Raw genomic sequence first — 19,740 nt, forward strand, 5'->3', positions numbered from 1 at the left:
AAAGAATACAGTGGATCTCAGCCTAACTGCTCACCAGAATCACCTGGGGATCTTTTAAAAATCCCGATGCTCAGGTCATATCCCAGACTAACTGTATCTGAATCTTGGGGGACTGGGACCCAGGCACCAGTATTTTTTAAAGCCCCCCCCCCTCCCCCCAGGAGATTCCTGTGCAGCTCAGGTTGAGACCTACTGGTCTACTACAGCTTTCAACTGAAGAGCTTGTAGAGGGTACAGGTGATGTCTGCTCTTGGGAATCTGAAGGCAAGGTCTGAACTAAGATTATTTAAAGGTAACAAGTGTGCACTTGCCTCCCATATTGCCCTCTACATTAAACCGAGTCAGGGCTTCTGGAGAAAAGAAACTGGTGCTCCTACAGCTTATTAGCCCATCTTTTTACAAATACTCGTCACTACATGAAACAAAAGGTATGTTTTTTGAATGTGGTAAAAACAGACTGGTTTCCTCTCCTTCAACATAGGTATTGGAACTCTAGTTGGGCACAGCCAAAGGAGGCCACCTCCTGACCTTCCCAATAGCTAATGGAAGGGAAGATTCCCTTAAACCCAGGTGTCACATGGATGTATGTAGTGCTTCCTCAAGGGACCACCCATGAGGTGGAAGGACGGAGCACACATGATTAAGTATTTAATATAATTTTAAGAAGAAAAACTGATTATCTTATTGGAGACTAAATGCCACCTGCTAAATATGGGAGTCAGCTGTTTGATTATAGGCCACCCACAATGCACTTCACTTCATGTATGAACCTCATACTACTGGCCTGAGGCCTTTACAGATGTATTTTTTTTTATAGAGAGAGGCAAGAAATATTACTCTTGGTGGCAAAAAACTCATCTAAAAGTCCCAAAGCTTAGAAAGAGACAGATACTGAGAATGCAATGAACCTGACAGAGGTAGGCTCATAAATTCAGTCAACTTTGTCAAAAGCAGTCATTCCATTTCAGAATCTGCAATGATTGGAAGTGCTGTGCTCTGTCAATATCACAACAGGCCTGGCTTCATGCTGTCTCTTTTTCATGAAATGTGGGCTGCCTGTTAACACTAGCATTGCTTTCTATTCACTTGAATTAGCACAGTGAGAAAGCAGCAAAGAACCTGGGAGGGTGAGGATCACAGAACCGCCTGCAGTGTTAAGTGAGAATCGGGGCTCGCCAACCTGAAGCCTCTAATTAGAGATTAGTGTCACAGGAGTCCAACAACCAGACTGTCAGAGAAATTAGTGACATTTTCATTCCCTGTTCCACCAAGGAATCTTCCACCAAGCAATCTTCCACCAAGAAGGATGTTTCAAGTCAAGTGTAAGCTCTATGTATAGCCTTGCGTGTTCCATTCCAAAGCCATAGACCACTGGCCATGGAATTGACCTATTGCACAAATCTATACATTTTTTGTATAGATTTGCATGTGCGGCGCAGATGAGAACCAAAGCAGACCTGTGTGGGACATCAAGGTGGAGAAAGCCACTTGGGGAGTCATCTGTGATGCTCTAAACGTTTCAGCAAAAGACTGACTATTTGAGAAACACTGGGCCCTAATAGATAATTAATGTAGTCACTAACTAAGCAGTAGGTGTAATGTATTTATAGAACACATCTGGGTGTTTCTAAATTCAACTCTCAAAGTTAAGCTGAAAAACACAATCGAGAAAGAATACTCTCAGAACTAAAAACATCTTTTCTTTCATGCTTAATGGCTTTCTTGATTTCAGTTTTTATTTTCTTACATAAAGCCTAGGGCAGTGGTAATCACCAGCGGACACCTAATGAAAAAATATCCTTCTAAAACGGCGGTTTCCATCAGGTAGAATTGATGGATTTGACCTGTTTCCTAAAACAAATTTATTACCAGCAAAAATTTATTCTGCATAAAAGTGATCTGTAAATCTGTGGATGAGAAAGCCGGAGGGGCGCCTGGGTGGCTCAGTCATTAAGCATCTGCCTTCAGCTCGGGTCATGGTCCCACGGTCCTGAGGTCGAGCCCCTCATGGGGCTCCCTGCTCAGCGGGAAGCCTGCTTCTCCCTCTCCCACTCCCCCTGCTTGGGTTCCCTCTCTCGCTGTGTCTCTCTCCATCAAATAAATAAATAAAATCTTAAAAAAAAAAAAACAACAACAACCTGAAAACAAGTGATATTTTTGGTGTTCAGAAGAGAGACTCTATATAAGTCAGAGCATTCTGGGGTTAGGCTCTGAAGGAATTGGAGTCCAATCATACAGCAGATGCCTGGACTCTGTCCGTGACTATCCTGAACCCCAGGGGCTTTTGGCTACACTCACAACCCCCCAGCTATGGAAACTGGTATTAAATCCAAGGTATCATCTTTTTTAGTCATTTATTTCCCTCTGTCCAGACACTTTTTTTAAAAACGATTTTATTTATTTATGAGACAGAGAGAGAGCCAGAGAGCACAAGTGGGGGGAGCAGCAAAGGGAGAGGGAGAAGCAGGCTCTCTGCTGAGCAAGGACCCTGATGTGGGGCTCGATCCCAGGACCCTGGGATCATGACCTGAGCCAAAGGCAGACACCCAACTGACTGAGCCACCCAGGCGCCCCTTCAGATACTTCTTATTATCTATAAAACTATTAGGAGGAAGTGGGATCTAACGTTTTTCAAACTTGCTTATAGCTATACAATACTTCTGCAAACCAAAATAATAAATAAACAAACCAAATAAGTAAACTAAATAAATGAAGCGATGAAAGTGGGGCTGCTCTGGCTGAAGTTAGGTGAGAGGACCAGGCCCCCTACCCACTCTGTCATTCCCAGAGACTCCTCAGGACCTCCTCAGAACCCTGGAACTATACAAAATGCAGATGAGAAACACAGTCCATCCATCCATCCTCCAACACATATTTGTTTAGTAACTGTAATGTACCAGCCACTGTGGCAGGGTCTGGCGATACAATCTAGAAGCAGAAATCCATGGATCTTACATTCTAATGAGGGGGAGAGATATGGGGACGAGGAAGGTAAGCGTTCACCGTCACAGCAAATAAGAGCTAATGTTTATTGCTTGCTTCATGTAAGGAACTTTCCACACATTAACTCATTTAATCCTCTCTATAGTTTATGGGAAAGGTGTTATTTTTATTTCCACTTCACAGATGAAGGAAGCAGTCCGGGAGATGGAGATAGAAAAGGCAGGAGCATGAGTGACATTGAAGGCAAGAGAGAAGCATTCTCATGAAGGAGGGCACGGTTACCACGGCGATGCAGCTGCTAGGAGATGAAGCAAACTGTGGACAGAGAAGTGGCCACAGGATGTGGTGACGAGGAAGTCACCGGTGACGCTGGAAAGAGTGGAATCAGTAGCGTGGCAGAAAACAACCACAGAGGACCACGGCTGAAAACAGATGTGGGAATCAAAGCAAGGTTCTTTATGCAGAAGAAATATACTTTGGGGTGCCATTTCTGACAACTAATTTGCAGTCTTACTGCATGCACTGTAATTGCCTGCTTGCTTGTCTGTCTCCCTCAGGAGGCCGCGGGCTCCGTGGGGGTAGAGACGGTCTCATTCAGTGTTTTTTCTGACCTGTCACCTATCACAGTGACTGGAACACAAGTAAACGACTCAACGGATCTCTCTTGAATAAATGGATAAAATAGATGATAAAAATTGGGACAGGGGAGGGAGTTTAGGTTTCTTCTTGAAAACCTACTTGCGAAACAAAATTTCCCCTGCAAACCTGCTGCTGAATGGCCGGGCCTTGCGTGCAGGCTGAGCCGCTTCCTTCCCAAGGGGCTGTCGTCCCTCAGCCTCCTAAGCCACTGCAAGCCGTCCTTGCTTCTACTGTGAAGTCAGGTGCTTAGGAGTTCTGGGATCTAATCTGAGCCCTGTTAAGAAATTGCTGTTACCTTTTCTATTTCCAAATTAGAAAAATAATATGATCCTGCAACCTAATTCTTTCATATAATTACTTAAGCCAAATCAAAGTTCCAAGGAGATTATTTACTGCAAAGCAATGACACTGCCAGGTGCCTTCAGGCAAACTCTAACATAACATTCTATTCACCCTACAGCATCTGGGGAACAGCAGACCCTCTCCTTTCTCCTTTCTAAAAAAAAATTTCACTATACATCAATCCCATAACAGAAGTACACAAAACATAAGCAGTTGCTTACAGCACATTCCCTTAAATAAGTGTTCTAGGGGAGATGTCGATTTTCCTGAAGAAGCAAACGAAACAAGTCCCAGTCTGGACATTGCATGGCCATCTAACTTGGCAAGTCTTTACTCTGTTCTGAGGAAAGGACTGCGACCTACTGGTTTGGGAATTTCTTCTTCCCTTATAAGTGTAATTGTTATTTAATGGGTTTTAAGTATGAAAAAAATAGATTCTATTTGTTCCTGAGAACTGCTAAGTCTCAGGGCCTAGTTTTCTTTGCAAGATATTAGCATGTGAAGTTATATTCACAGCTACAATCTTATGAACCAGGTAGTTCATGTCATGGTTAAATATCACATACAAGATTCCAGAACAGATATGTATATATGAATAAATAATAGGAATAGTAGTTGACATTACCGAGGGCTTACAGTGTTCGTGATGTTGGGCTAAGCGCTCTGTTGCACTATCTCATTTATTCTCAGAACAACCCTATGGAGTAAATGTATCGCGATTTTTCAGATGGTGAAACTGAGGCTTTTAGGGATTAAGCTGTCCAAAATCCCACAGACAGTAAAGCGAAGGAGGTAGAATTTGAAAACCCTGCAGTCTGACAACAACATGCTGTGTTTCTTGGCTTCATACTTAAATACAGGGAAGGCCTTTCAGGTGAACAGGATTGGAAGAAGAGGAGATGGGAACTCTTGGCTACCGTGAGGTTGTAAGGTTGTGAGGTAACCTCTGAATTTCAGCTGATGTGTCTTTCTGTTTCAATTACCAAGAATAATCAGGAGAGGGTTGTAAAAAATGTGTTTCAAAGCGTTCCTATGCGAAAATCACCTGGAGAAACTGTTTTATCAGCAAAAGGAACAAGATGCTGATTCTTCAAGTGAAGGACTGAGGTTCAGATTTTCGGGCCCCAGCCACGCTCTCTCACCACTTTTCATCTTCCCTCTTCCTGTGAGCACACGGCCGTGCGCTGTCCGGGTGATGGTTACGTCGCCCAGGCCTGGGACAGCACAATCGAATACAGTCAACACCACTCCTGCCTTATTAGGACAGAATGTTTTGTTTTGTTTTGTTTTTCACTTTATTTTCTTTGATAAGGCATAAATTCTCAATTTTCAATTTTGGCTACGGGCAATCTGGAAACAGCTGTGCATGCATTGCAGGGGAGTGGGGAGTCCCTGCAGGTACACACTTGGTTTCATGGCTGAACTGCTACCAAAACAGTCCTGGACACAGCACCCCACAAATTATTTTTCCTTTAAACTGATTTTTCCAGTTAGTTCTGTATATTAGTTACAGAGTCCTATATTATTTTCCCCATAGGGCTTTCCTGCTCCTGATTCCTAAACAAGCTGATAAAAACTCCATTTTCTCCACAGAAATATGTAGGTGGTTGAGGCTTTCTCTTACCATAATTACTTCCTGAAAAATGCAGTGGTCAATTTTTCCCCTGAATATTTTTACATTAAATTGGGCACACAAAAGTTGGCCCTTGATATTTTAAGGTTGTAAAGTAGATTTCTGGCTTTAAAGAAATGACTGGTTTCTATTTCTTGCTTTCCGTGTTGGCTTCTCATTGATTTGATTAAATCTCTCCACCATTTAAATGAGGAACTCTGTGTGAACACAAGAATTTCTTCTGACCTGGAGAAATCATTCCTTATTGAAAGAAATCATCTATTTCACTCCTCAACTAAGTACTTCAGGAATTGGAGCAGGTGAGGAGAAAGGTCTCGGCAATGGCAGTTTGATGAGAAATGAATTAATTCGATTATTTCCATGGTGTGGATCAATAACAGTCAGCCTCACAGAAGCCCCTGGCCTGAAGGCAGCTGGATGATCAATAGGATCACACAGAGGCTTCTCCTCCCCCCCGGCAGCCTCTCTGATCTTTTCTGGGCGGACTCTTCACGCCTGTGTAATTCTAATTTATGTCAACTAGAAATCAAAGAAATTCCAAGAGGCTTTGGTCATAGGACATTGGGGTGGACCTTTCAAAATCTATTTATGTCTATTCCTTAAGTAATGTGGCCCCCACGACCCTCCTGGCGCCCCTAGAGGCCAAGGAGAAGGAGCCTCCCCACAGAAACTACCTGCTCCAGGCTGAGGCAGAGGAGCGGCGTGAGGTAAATCGAGGTATACTTTCTCCTTCCTGTCTACAACTCTGCAGGGACATAAGAACAAATAAGCATTTTAAGCAAAATGCTTTGCCAAGAGTAGCTCCCTCAATAACGCTCTTTAATGATACCCCAGACGCTGGCATTTTCAAATCAAATGAACAGTGTATAAAATTAGTTCTGCATGAAGTTAAAAAAAAGAGAGAGAGAGTGAAAGGGAGCTTTTAAAAGCTCCAGCATTTCTCCATCCAACTGCTTTTCACAAGAATTTGGCATTTGAGAATTGCTACATTTATGATGTTATTCGCTGCTCATAATTCAGGCCCTCTGTCTCCAAACTTCTGTATTAACACACACTGCAGAGGTTCCCACCACGACATTTTATCACCAAGGTTTTCCACACCAGCCAGGCTGCCTCTGGCGAGGTCTAGTTTCTCAGCCAGGGCCATGCCACTGGGCTCCCTCCCTTCTCATCAACCCTGTTACCCCAAACATTTTCCATTAACCTTCAACACTGTATTTCCATTTGCCCTACAGCTTTCCCATGATTTTTTTTTGGTCCTTTTCAGTTTTGTTCTCCATCCAAACTGCCTTGTAAGAAATGAGGAAAATATCATATTATTAGAAGAAACAGATCTATATGGAACCTAGAGTTCTATAGAATAGTCTATTCTGAAGTTGTGAAAATGATTTCTATGACCAAAGCCATCGACTGTCTATAATCGTGGAAAGCAGAGTAAACATATCGCTCTTACTAGAGTCCCATTGATTATACAAGCGGTTTTAACTAAATCACCAAATAAATGCGTGTTAAGTTGATAGGTGATTTCGGGTCAACTCTAATTCCCAAGGTCAAGTAAGCCTTTAAGAATATAAGTTCACCCCAGTTCATGAAAGCTGTCTCACACAGCGTTTTCTTCCCTTGGTTCTTACAATGCACTAAAGTTTAGGAGATTAAGTGGTGTCGGTTTTAAAACTCAAAGTAATGCCTCTAACATGCTTATCCATCCAGCAATCGGAACAGCTACTCAAACACGGGCTTCTTAATGCACTTCCTAATTTTACAAGTGCTCAGGGAATGTTGCGTTTGAGGAATGGCTGGAGGACTCCTCCCTAGGAGTCACCAATGTTGCAGCCAAACACATTCACTGCAGTTCAGTTTAGACATTGTCTGACAATCTAAGCATACGTTGCTTTCATTGCAAAGAATACATTTAATGTTTCTCATCTGTTCTTTGTTTACCAAATGAGAGAGAGAGAAAGAAGAGGGAGACAGAGGAAAACACCTTTTCCTACAACAAATGCATTTTGTTATTCTTGCAATTCCTCAAAAGCCCACATGAGGAAAAAAAGCTCAAGCTTGGTAAAATATAGCTTCCAAATTAAATGTAAGTGGCCCCAAATGAAACTGGCTGCATGTGAAAGAAAATATTACTAGCCTTCAATATGTCACAGAACCACAGGATCACAGAACTCAAGTCCTGGGACACACAGACGTCACAAACCCCATCTCTCCCCAGAGCAGGATCCCAGCGACAACATTCCTAACAAGGGGGTTAACTGTGTAGACCATCAAGGTCTCTGGCCTCTCCTTTGGCTCCAGTTGGTATGCAGAAAGGGAAGGAAACCAAATTGGCGAGTTATTAATGGTTAGCAAATTTGGTTAAGGTACAGAGAGAGAGAAGGCTGATAGATCCAAACTAGTTTTGTTCTTCAATTATTGGTTGGCACAGATGATCACATTGGATAGATAATGGGGTCTTGGTCTCCATATCCTGATCATGATTTCTCTGGATCTTCTATTTCTATTCTTATTTTTCTCCATTATTATTACTTTCCTTTTGTTTCCCTATTTGAATGGTCTTATCTTCAACTCAGCCTTTTCTTCCACTGCAAATCTTTCTTCATCCCTACGCCCAGGTTTGTAAGTTGATTCGAAATACAGAGTGTCCCATGGAGGTATTAGTTTTCCTTTGTCGAGTGTGTAGAAAATGTAATTATTGACATGTTAGTATAGAAAATAATAATCTGAATTTTATTTTATTTTATTTTTTAAAGTATTCTTTTTTTTTAAAGATTTTATTTATTTATTTGAGAGGGAGAGAATGAGAGAGAGAGAGCACGAGAGGGAAGAGGGTCAGAGGGAGAAGCAGACTCCCCGCTGAGCAGGGAGCCGGATGCGGGACTCGATCCCGGGACTCCAGGATCATGACCTGAGCCGAAGGCAGTCGCGTAACCAACTGAGCCACCCAGGCGCCCCAATAATCTGAATTTTAAATTTAACAGAGGAAAAAGTAAAAGGACAATGTCTTCTCCAATCTCAGTTTATATTTTCTCTCTTTAATTTCTTTTCAAAATTGGATAGCAGGCAGTACAATTTTTTTCTCATTTGGAAATTTCAAATATCAAAACACAGGTTAATGTGACATTGATGATAATAATCAGTAGCACTCAGTATTTTATATACAACAAACATGATTATTCTAAGAGCATGGTATATGTTCACTTATTTAAATGCTCACAACAACTCTATAAGATAGGTACTATTATTATTCCCATTTTACAAATGAGGAAACAGAGGCACTGAGTAAGCAACTGCCCAAGATGACACTATGGAGAGCAGAGCCCAGATGTGAACTCTGGCCTCTTAAGTCCGTGACCTATCAACTATTTTAACCTCTTTGCTACTCAAGTCTTTCTGAGTCTTGATAAAAATTTAAAATCTGGAGATAGATTGCATAACACAAATTTTGAAAGCTGAGTAGCTACTTAATCTAGCTTTCCATCCAACTAAATAAAAAAACAGGCTATTACGTGCAAGGCTTTACTTGCACTTTGTGGGTGGTTTGGAAGCTTCCTCTGTCCTCTCAGAACCTCTCGTGTCTGGCTCTGAGCTGCCGTAAGCCTAAGGACGCTAGGCAGCAAGGCTGGACCCAGCATCCCCCAGGCCAGGCCGCATGGCAGCAGGCTAAGGGTAGACAGGGTGGTGCTAGAGCCAGCAGCTCTCAGAGCAGCTCACTGTTCGGAGAAAGGATTCAGAGGCCGCCTGAGCAAAGGACTAACACTCTCTCAGGGATACGGCTAATCAGAACAGCCTCCCCATCTCATTTTGGAGTAATTTGCATTTGGGTAGAAAAGGATCCATTCCTTAACTTAAAATTAGCAAAATGCTGGTCAGCAAGTATGTCTGGAATAATCTCCTGTACTAACTGGAACATAAACTTCTACAATTCATCTCTGAAGGTGGAGCTGACCTCAACAAATCTAAAGAATGTGGACTAGAAATATGGTAATTTCCAAGAATGCTTGTGGATACACAGATACATTTTGAATGCATACATTTTGGTATCCTTGGTTAGGAGTACTCAGGTAGCAGTTTCTTCTGGCAGACACTGAGCAAAGCTGTTGTCATTGCTTCACGTTTCTAGAATACTCTGTCTACTGCAGACTCTTTAACTTGTTTTAAAAAGAAATCTTCTGGGGCGCCTGAGTGGCTCAGATAGTTAAGCGTCTGCCTTCGGCTCAGGTCATGATCCCAGGGTCCCGGGATCGAGTCCCGCATCGGGCTCCCTGCTCCTTGGGAGCCTGCTTCTCCCTCTGCCTCTCTCTCTCTCTCATGAATAAATAAATAAAATCTTAAAAAAAAAATAAAAAGAAATCTTCTTTTTTAAAAGATTTTATTTTTAAGTAATCTCTACACCCAACATGGGGCTTGAACTCCTGACCCCAAGATCAAGAGTCACATGCTCCACTGACTGAGCCAGCCAGGAGGCCCCAAAAGAAGTCATTTTAAAATGACAGGGTTAGTAGCAGCATCAGGTTAGTTAGTAGTGAAATTTGAGGGAGACTTGCAACCCCTGGGTCTCAGTGCTGTTGCTTAGTAACAGTCAGTTTTTGAGGCTGGGCTGAGAATATACAGTAAATTCTCTCTAAACATAACTAGCTGGCAAAGGCCTAGTATAAGTTGGGATTTTAAAGCATTTGGGGACAGGAACTAGGTCAATTAACAAAAATGACATAGCACACAAAGGATTTGGGCCATTCTCCTATTTGCCCCCAAATATGCTACGTTTAGAAAATGCATGCCTTTGGAGAGACATATATATTTAGTTTCACTCTCTTTTGCTAGATTTGTCCCTAAGCACCATTTGCAAAAGCAGCACACGTGTATAAATTATTTTAAGAGGCTAGCAAGTTCTGAGCAAGTATCTGAGGTTGATCTTTCCCAAGAAAGTAGTCCCTTTGCCCGGAGACTGCACCCAGTGTGTGCCACAAGCACTGGACCCAGACTCCAAAGACCTGGGTTCAGATCTTGGATAAGTGGCCTCTGGCCAGTGCCTGGTCTTTCTGAGCCTCTGTTTTCTCCCCTTCACAGTGCAGATAACCACTTGTTAGACTTATAGGGGAGACATGGAAGTAACAAGGGGGAAAGCACCTCTGTCGTGGCTGGTGATCAGTACAGATTTTTATCATTTTTCCTTCTCAGTCTTCAAAGGGCCCCATATTAAATGTGGCACAATTTCCCAAACTCACACCCACGTCTCCTGGCCAGCTCCATACACCTTCAGTGGGACCTCTGGGACCATTTCTCATCATGTGCTAAAAGTGGCATCTTAAGTGTGGAAAGGTGCAAATTCCCACACAATATCCCCTCGCTGGCCCTTTCTTGCCCCCAGATGGCTAGAATACATAGATGTTGAACACTGAAATCACACACTTCAAATTGCGAAAAACCAATTTGGCACTGTTCTTTCCACCTTACTGTTGAAGGAAACTTGGAACGCAGAAAAGAATTTTACTGTTAGACCCTGCACATTGCTGTGTGCCATGCAAACATTTTTCATTTTGGTTCATGGACTTAGGGAGAGGAGGCCAAAATCTAATTTGATTGTGTGTATGACTGCTTTTCCTTTCTGCATAAGCACAAAATTCATTTTTAAAAAACAGAGAAATGCAAAAATAATCCCAGATTCATTTAGAAAACCAGGCATCTGGCAATGTGATGCGTAGCTGTCACAGTACATGTATGTTCATGTACACACTTGTACATATAGGGAGACAGAGTATGACAGAAATCTATTACCTACACTGATATATAGAAAACAAGTTTGAGAGGTAACTCTTACTTTATCGCATCTCATCAGCCCCAAGTATCTCAGGGATTTGCTGCTCTGTGCAATGAGGGTGGCTCCTTGATCTGTAATTTCTTTACACCAGCCGACATCCACAGTCTCTATCGTCATGCTATACCGGCCGATGGCTATCAGCGCTGCAAAGAGGGACAGAGAGAGAGAAAGCAAGCGTAAATGTTAGCAGCGTAAGGGCCTCTACCTTATTATGACTATTCCCCTCATTTCCTCACTAAATTTGTTCCTGAAAGGTTGTGTGTAAACGAGTGTTTTGTAAATGAAATTCAATTTGAAATGTTTTCGGAAAGCTTGCTCTATGACAAGTCCTTTCACAAAGTGAATAATCATTCCATAATTCCCCTTTCATTAGCACACAACCTCTTATCAGTTTTACTCATTACAAGGTTACCTGTACTTTCAAACATTCATATCTGCAGAAGAAATAAATTAAAATGAATTACATATATAAGGTTACAGAAAACCCCAAGTAGAAACTAAACTTTACCCAAGATAACTTGAATAATTTTTAAAAAGAAAAATCCATGTAAGCACCATTTTGAGGTGTGTTACAGTGCAGTGAGTTTCTTTACCGATTGGCATAATTTTTTCCATCTGTTCATGATCTGTAAAATGTAAGACTATATAATATTTTTCCCATTAAGTCCTTCTTGGCACTGTTAGGAATTAAGAGTGCATTATACATACAGTTGAACTTAATTGGTGCCATGTTGGAGTGCAGTAAAGGGAATGCATTTGTTATGGTGAATTTCCTCACCATTATTAGAAGTTTTCCTTCTATTAACATATAAAATGAAGCCTGTCATCTGCAGACTATCGGTATCTTTAGTCGTCTTGACCGTTGAACGTTGTACCGCTAAACTAAAGTGCAGATGCTTATCCCATAATCTACGATGTGCACAACTTAATCTCTGCTCCATTACCCCTCACCCTGTCAGAGTGACCAATCGGTGAAGGTGGCTCTTCGCTACGGACTTCTGATTTGAGAGACGTGCACACCTCTACGTTTGTGGAGCAGGAAAACAGACTTCAATACCTCCAGCCAGAACAAGTTTATGGTGCATTGGTTTGTAAATGAAAACCCTGAAAACAATGCCACACATATTAGAAAGGAAAGAAATTGTTTGCTAATTATTTCCTCATTCTAAGATAGGATGCGTTGATTTCTGTGACATTAAAGGCGGATGATATTTTGCAATTGACTAGATTGATAAGAGCAGAGTGAATTACTCATGTAAATAAATGTTAACTCCTAGAGCTCACAGAAAAGAACTTGGCAAAATCTTTCCTAATTACCTCAGTAATTTTTTCTTAAATAGAAAATTCATGCCCATGCATTCAAATATCAAAGCACTTCTAAGTAGTCAGACATTTAAGGTTTACAAAAACAACCATGATCCCAGTGGTTTCCAGTGAAAATGCTACAAAGGACAAATTTTTTTCTTCTCCTAGAAGTTCCTCATGCCACGAATTTGTTCATGCTCTCATTTTTGCACGCTACTTCGACATTTAGTTTCCAAAGAAGTGGGGGCAGGATGGAGGGGAATCTGCCAAAAGTTTGCTGAATGGCCCGAGTGATACTTTGCGTGTGGAAGCAATACCCCAGGTTAATCCCACTGGTGTCCTTCCCTAAGGAAACTGTCATCTCTGGTATTGGCATAATTTTCACTACGATAAACGAAGTAGAAGATACATAAAAGAAATTTCTTTGAATACAGAGTGCTCAAACTGTGATTTCAAAAGACGACAAAGGATTGTGTACTTTTATTTAGGTTTGGGGCTAGAACATGAAAGCCCTGTACTAGCCAGAAAAGGGTAAAAACAAATGATCTGAGGATTTTTCAGAGGCTGCTTTATAAGCAAATGAAGAGTCAATAGCTATTGATTCTAACTGCTAAAAACTCTGGTGTTTAGTATTCCCCTTTTTTTTTCCTTTCTTGTCCAAATTAAAATAGGCAGTAAATAAGACAACTGAGGATAAATCAGGGTATTCAGTTTTTGTTTTGACACAATTCTATATACTAAAGTAAGAATTAAACTTTATTATTCCTTAGCTCCTTCAGTTATTCGGCAAACTCCTTATGAGTACTCACTCTAGAGCATTTTGTCCAATATCTATTGACCATCCATGTGTTAGGCACTGGGCTAAGAATTTTAGGCATATTGTCTCATTTAATCCTCTCAGAAACCTTATGGAATTTCATTATTATTTCCATTTTAAGGATCAGTCACAGAAAGACTGAATAACTTTCCCAGTCACAAGATACTAAGTGGGAGAGTGGATAATAAGCTGAGAATTGGCTCTCAGCCCTGGCCACATATCAGATGTACTGAGTCCAAAGCCTGGGGCCAGGCACTGGGCAATTCTAACATGCTGCATCACTGGCGTGTGGACCTGCGATGTGGCAGGTGCTGGACCAGGTGTACTAGCTGGTGGGGATAGAAAGATGCACAGAGCACAGAGGCCAGCTGATTGGGGGTGGAGGGTGGCAGGGTGGGGTAGAAATGAGGATCACCCGAGTAAACAGTGACAATACAATGCTCATCCCTCACCTCTTCCCATTCCTAACTCCTCACTTTTCATATCTCAAGTCAAAGGTCAGCTTCTCAAAACGGATCATCCTATCATTTACCTCTATTGGGAATGTAATTATTAATTTGTTTACGTTGCTGTGGCCCATCTCTCCGTTAGAATGACAGCTCCTATTCCTGTTGTATGCCCAGCATCTAGCCTATGCCTGGGGAGGATTTGGTTCTTAAAAACGTTAGCTGAACACACCAATGGCTATAGTGTGGTTTAGGTCTATTAGAGAAGCACGCCCGGGGGGCACTGGAGCCTCTAACTCTTCAAGGGGGAACAGAAATCATGGGAGCCTTCATGGAAGAGCTGTACTAGGTTGTAAGGGATGAGTAAGGATTCTCCAGAAAAATGAAAGAGGGCAAGTATGTGGGGCTAAGAAAATGGCATACGGAAGGGCAGAGAGATGGGAAAGGATAGGGTAGCTGCAGGCCCTTCTGTGGGGCTGACCTAAAAACAAGTACAAGGATGTGGCAGGATTCACTTCAGAAATATTTATTCAATGATTAATGGCACTGGGGTAAGCACAAGAGATACAAAGAGTAGCAAAAACAAGCAGAGCCCTTGATGTTCTGAAACTTAGATTCTAGTAGGAGAGACAGATGTGAAACAAACGCAAAAAGATATATAATTCTAAATTGTGACAAATGCTCCAAAGAAAATGGACTGGTCACTTTAAGAATAACATTTAAGTGGGGGGCACGAGGGAGAGTCTTTCTGATGAAGTTACTTTTTTTTTAAAAAGATTTTATTTATTTATTTGATGGAGAGAGACACGGAGAGAGAGGGAACACAAGCAGGGGGTAGTGGGAGAGGGAGAAGCAGGCTTCCCGCGGAGCAGGGAGCCCAATGCAGGGCTCGATCCCAGGACCCTGGGATCATGACCTGAGCCGAAGGCAGACGCCCAACGACTGAGCCACCCAAGTGCCCCTGATGAAGTTACTTTTAATCCCTCCAATAGCCCAGCAATAACAATACTCATCTGAAGGTAAGAAAACGGAGGTTAAACGCTTCTCCAAGGCCCCACCCCTCATAAGTGGCAAAACCGCGGTGCAAACCACAACAGTTTGGCTCCCAAGCCAGTGCTCATTCCATCACAGCAGCACACAGGGTGGTAGAGGAGCCTGCATGTGTTCGGAATGTATTTCCTTTCACCACCATTCAGGACTTAAACATGACAGCTTATATACCTATAAGCCAAGGACTTACCCTGTGACCATAAAACACTGGTCCAATAGAATCTTTAACTTACACAATCTATAGAGCAGCTTAACTCTTTGTGACTACAGCCTACCTTTGGATATTTTTTCATTGTTGTTCCCAAGCTAGCCGTGAAACCTGTATTGTGGTCTAGTCTCAAATTCATTTCCAACCTCACTACTTAGTCAATGTCTGATCTCGGGACATTTAACTTTTCTGAATCTCCGCTTCCTCGCCTGGACAATGGGGAAGTTGACTCTATGTCCTGCTTACTTCACAGGGTTGGTCAGAGGTTCAAATGACGTAATACATAGAAGGGACCTTGTCCTACATAAATGTCATGATCTACGTGATATTTCCCCAAAGCATTCTACAGTGGTACAGTTGATATAAAATGAAAAGACTTAAAAGAGTTTTGAAAAATAAAATGCTCTGGGCCAATGAGAGCATTATATAAGCACTTAGTCATTATGTCAATGCCAGTTCCTGAACTGCCCACTCTCCATTGGTGAGCATGAACTCATAGACTGCACCTAGGACGATAGGGCTGTAAGTGTAACGTGTAATTACTACCTTCATTAGGACCTGTTGACACATTACAATGATATTTACTGAGCCTTGAAGACGGATAAATTATGCAAGACTAATTCCTAAACTCAATGCAAATTTAATATACTTTTTAATGTGCTAAGTACAACAAAAAAGTTAAATTCTAAAAAGTTACACAAGTTAACAACTGTAATTCAGTAACTCATATAATGGTCAAGGATATACATTAACCCACCAGGAGCCATGTCCATAGGCATACAGAGCATCTGAAAGCCATGAGCACATACGTACTTAATTTTGACTAATAAGTTCCATTTCTAGGAATCTACCCCCAAAATATATTTTAATAATACAAAATTACATATATATGTTTATTCATTGCAGCATTAATTATAATTGCAAAATAATGGAAACGGCCTAAGTACCCATACATAGGAGAATGGTTAAATGATGCTATACTCTCACAACTGAATACTAGGCAGCTGTAAAAAAATGAAGGGGGGAAGATCACTAGGAACTTCTAAATCATTCAGTGAAAAAGGTAAAGTGCAAGGATTTATATGGTGTGCTATCGCCATGTAAAAAGAGAATATAATTAAAAAGCACACACACATATGAATCTGCTCTTTTGTGAAAAAGGAATATGGGAAAGATAAACCAGAAAATATGGAGACTGTTTAACTATACGGGGTTGGTGGGAAAGGGGAGGGAAGAAGGGGGCATGGAATGTAGGGGGTGAGGGTTTCAGGAGGGATGAACACTTCTGGGAGTATCTCTTTAGATTTAGCTTTGACTGTGCATCATAGAAACATTTTACATACCTCCCAAAATAAAAAAAATTAAAACCAGCAAGGATCTGGAGGAAAGGGAAATAGAATACAAACAGTAACAAATGAAGCTAATTGTATTACAAATGAAGAGCATGACCCAGACAAATAAGATAACCACACAGAAGGGGATGGGAATTAACAATTAAGTCACTTTGGAAAACATTATTTCGGCAGGATGTTGTAAGGTGAAACCCAAAAAGAACTGTCAGTAAATACTGTACTCTAGTTACTAAATCTCTTTCTCACAGGGGTATGAGTTAGTAATTCAGTAACTGCTTTATGTGTAATCTAGGATTGTAAATATTGAGAGCTGGTCTTTTTACTGTTAGAGAAAGAAGTTATAAACAAGAAAAGGGGAAAGGCTTATAAAGATCCCAGTGGTATTGAATTGGGATCAGAGATATTAGAATGAACCCATGGTCTATATATATGTGTCATATATATATATAACAGATACACAGATCTAGAAATAACTAATAAATATGAGGTATGTGCATGCATGGATTAGTATACATACATATATTTCCTATCTTTTTCAGCTGAGAGAGACTAGGAGCAATGATGCTCCAATAGCAGTGATCTACCAGCACCTAGAACTTTGTTTATAAATATTATTCTCCAATAAAAAGAATTAGGGCTTCTTATAGAAATGGTTGATTCCTAGACTGGGGCAGAGAAAATACAAGATGAGTATGAAACATCCTGTGATAACAGAAAAAAGAAGTGCTTAAAAAAGAATGGAGGCATGTCAAAAGGACACAGGATCCAATCAGAAGAAGCTGCCAATGGCCACAGCTGGAACAATTTGAGCATCAAAATAAATAATGAGAGTACTGGACTATACTTGAGAAAACTGAATAAGCATCCACAAGTCTATACTGTAGAGATAGACAGATAGATGGGTATGCAGTCAAGGAAGGACAACTCTTCCTTACAGAACAATTCCAATTAATAAGTGTAGAAGGAATGGGGGAAATACAAAACATCATCAGGCAAAGACCACAGTAATAACTGTTGCAGGCCAAATCCACCAATGGATGCTCAAATCAGAAGAGACCCAGAAGCCACCACCTTAACCAAAAGACCAAGGTTCACATCACCGGTAATAACACATATAGACATCATGTACCACCTGAGCGTCTCTGCAGTATTCTTGCCAAAATAAATAATCTGCATCTGCGCATAAGGAAACGCCACACAAACCCAAACTGAAAAACAGTCTACAAATCTAAAGGGTAGGGGTAATGGAATGTAAGAGAAGAATGGGGAAGTGTCAGAGATAGGAGGAGATTGAGGAGACACCCCAACTACATACACTGTGAGATCCTGGACTGGATCCTGGAATAGACAAAAAAAAAGGGGGGGGGGGAAACTGGTGAAATTCAAATAAGATTTGGAACTTAGCTATCTCACAGTTTCAAGGCTAATTTCCTGGTTTGATAATTATACTATGCTTATATGAGTTGACAACATTAGAGGTAGCTAGGGGAACAGTATATGTGAACTGTCTACTATTTTTGCAACTCTTCTGTAATTCTAAAAGTATTTCAGGGTGCCTGGTTGGCTCAGTTGGTGGGGCATGCGACTCTTGAACTCTGAGTTGTGAGTTCAAGCCCCACGCTGGGTGTAGAGATTACTTAAAAATAGACTCTTTAAAAAAAAAGTATTTCGAAGCAAAGATTTAAAACACATAGATAAGCTAATAACAGATAACGAGTGAATGAACTAAGGAGAGAACTAACATTTTCTAAGTGAAAGCAGGTATTACTTTCATAGTGAACAATCTGATATAAATGTTACCACTAAAAATACATTTTCTTTCCTCATAGGAGGAAGATTAGTCATATGAGTGCATTAACAAGTGACCTGCATATGCCATTTTGTCCTTTCCAGTTCTATCTTCTGCTATGGATCTATGTACCTGCAATACAATCAGAAGAAATGCCCTAGTGCTTGAAAGAGCTAGGGTTAAAATTTAACAGTAGGATTAACATCTTTCATGTAATACTTGGATAAAAGCCATTTGCAAGGAAATTTCTTGGCATGGGTACAAAGAGATAAATATGAAAAGTGCTCTTCTTTGTAGAAGCCACAGAAGCTCCAAAAACAAAGAAATGACACTTTCGGAGACATTTGTTGTGGTGTGATGGTCCCCGGGAAGGCTCCCTCCGCCCTGCAGGGACTACAGCAGTGGTTCCTAGCCCTGGCGCTTGCGGAGAATCACAGGGGCCTAGAAAAATACAGATGCCTAAGTCCCACCCCTGGAGATTCTGATTCAGGAGAAGCGATAAAAGCTCCTGTGATCCTCATGTGCAGCCAGGGCTGAGAACTGCTGGAACACAACAACCTACAACTTGGGCAAAGTCAGTCGACTAAAACCAAAAAGAACTTGTTGTTAAGCATATGCATAGCTATGTGTTCTGATATTTTAATACAACTTTATCTCTCAAACAGTAGTGACTTCTTGTATAGAAACCAATACTTCTAATTTACTTACTTCTAATTTGTATCTTTTCCTTCCATTTTTATACATTACTATTACATTCCTCATATTATTAGGTAGTAACCTGACAGTGACCATATTCTATTTTTCCAGGTTGTCCTTTTTAGTAAATATTTTCTTTACTTCATTGCACTTATTTATATTTCAAATGCAGCACTTACCAGAGTTTGTTTCATATTAGAATTATTTATCAACACACCTGTCTTCCTGCTAGATTGTAAAGTCTTTGAAGCAACAAATGTGGAGAATTCTTTTCTAGGACCTCTAAATCTCTGAAAATCAAGTGTCACTCATTTTTTACAGTTTCAATGAACTTTTTGGAAGTATAGCATGCATGCAGAAATTTGCACAAATCCTAAGGGTACAATTTGATGGATTCTGACAAAGTTAACCCAGCTGTGTAACAGTGTCCAGATTGAGAGACAGGGCCTGACCACCACCGCTGAAGCTCACTCATCCCCAACTTCAGTCACTACTATCCTGACAATAAGGATAACCACTATCCTGACTTCCAAACACACAGATGAGTATTCTTGCATTTGAACTTCATATAAATAGAGTTAAACACCCAGCACTCTTGTTTCTGGTTTTTCAGCTGTCCATTATATGTTCATGAGATCCATCTACATTGTTATGTATACTGGTAGTCCGTTCATTCTCAGTGCTCTATAATATTCC

The 19,740-nt window shown here is 41.0% G+C and overlaps 1 protein-coding gene across 4 annotated transcripts in view; it reads right to left on the reverse strand.

Annotated features, from left to right (window-relative positions):
• FBXL17 (F-box and leucine rich repeat protein 17) overlaps positions 1-19,740 on the reverse strand; it is a 503,490-nt gene that overhangs the window by 10,988 nt on the left and 472,762 nt on the right. For 3 of the 4 annotated variants that reach the window (XM_028102730.2, XM_088023422.1, XM_028102728.2), the window contains one exon: positions 11,382-11,524. The exons of the other annotated variant lie outside the window; for it this stretch is intronic. In XM_028102730.2, coding sequence (XP_027958531.1) covers positions 11,382-11,524 — 143 coding nt within the window. The remainder of the gene's footprint in view (positions 1-11,381; positions 11,525-19,740) is intronic. 4 annotated transcript variants of the gene reach the window in all.

Source organism: Eumetopias jubatus, unplaced genomic scaffold (assembly GCF_037043125.1).
Source record: "Eumetopias jubatus isolate StellerSeaLion01/CBP00866 unplaced genomic scaffold, mEumJub1_p1.0 scaffold_5, whole genome shotgun sequence".
In the NCBI taxonomy this organism is placed as follows: domain Eukaryota; kingdom Metazoa; phylum Chordata; class Mammalia; order Carnivora; family Otariidae; genus Eumetopias; species Eumetopias jubatus.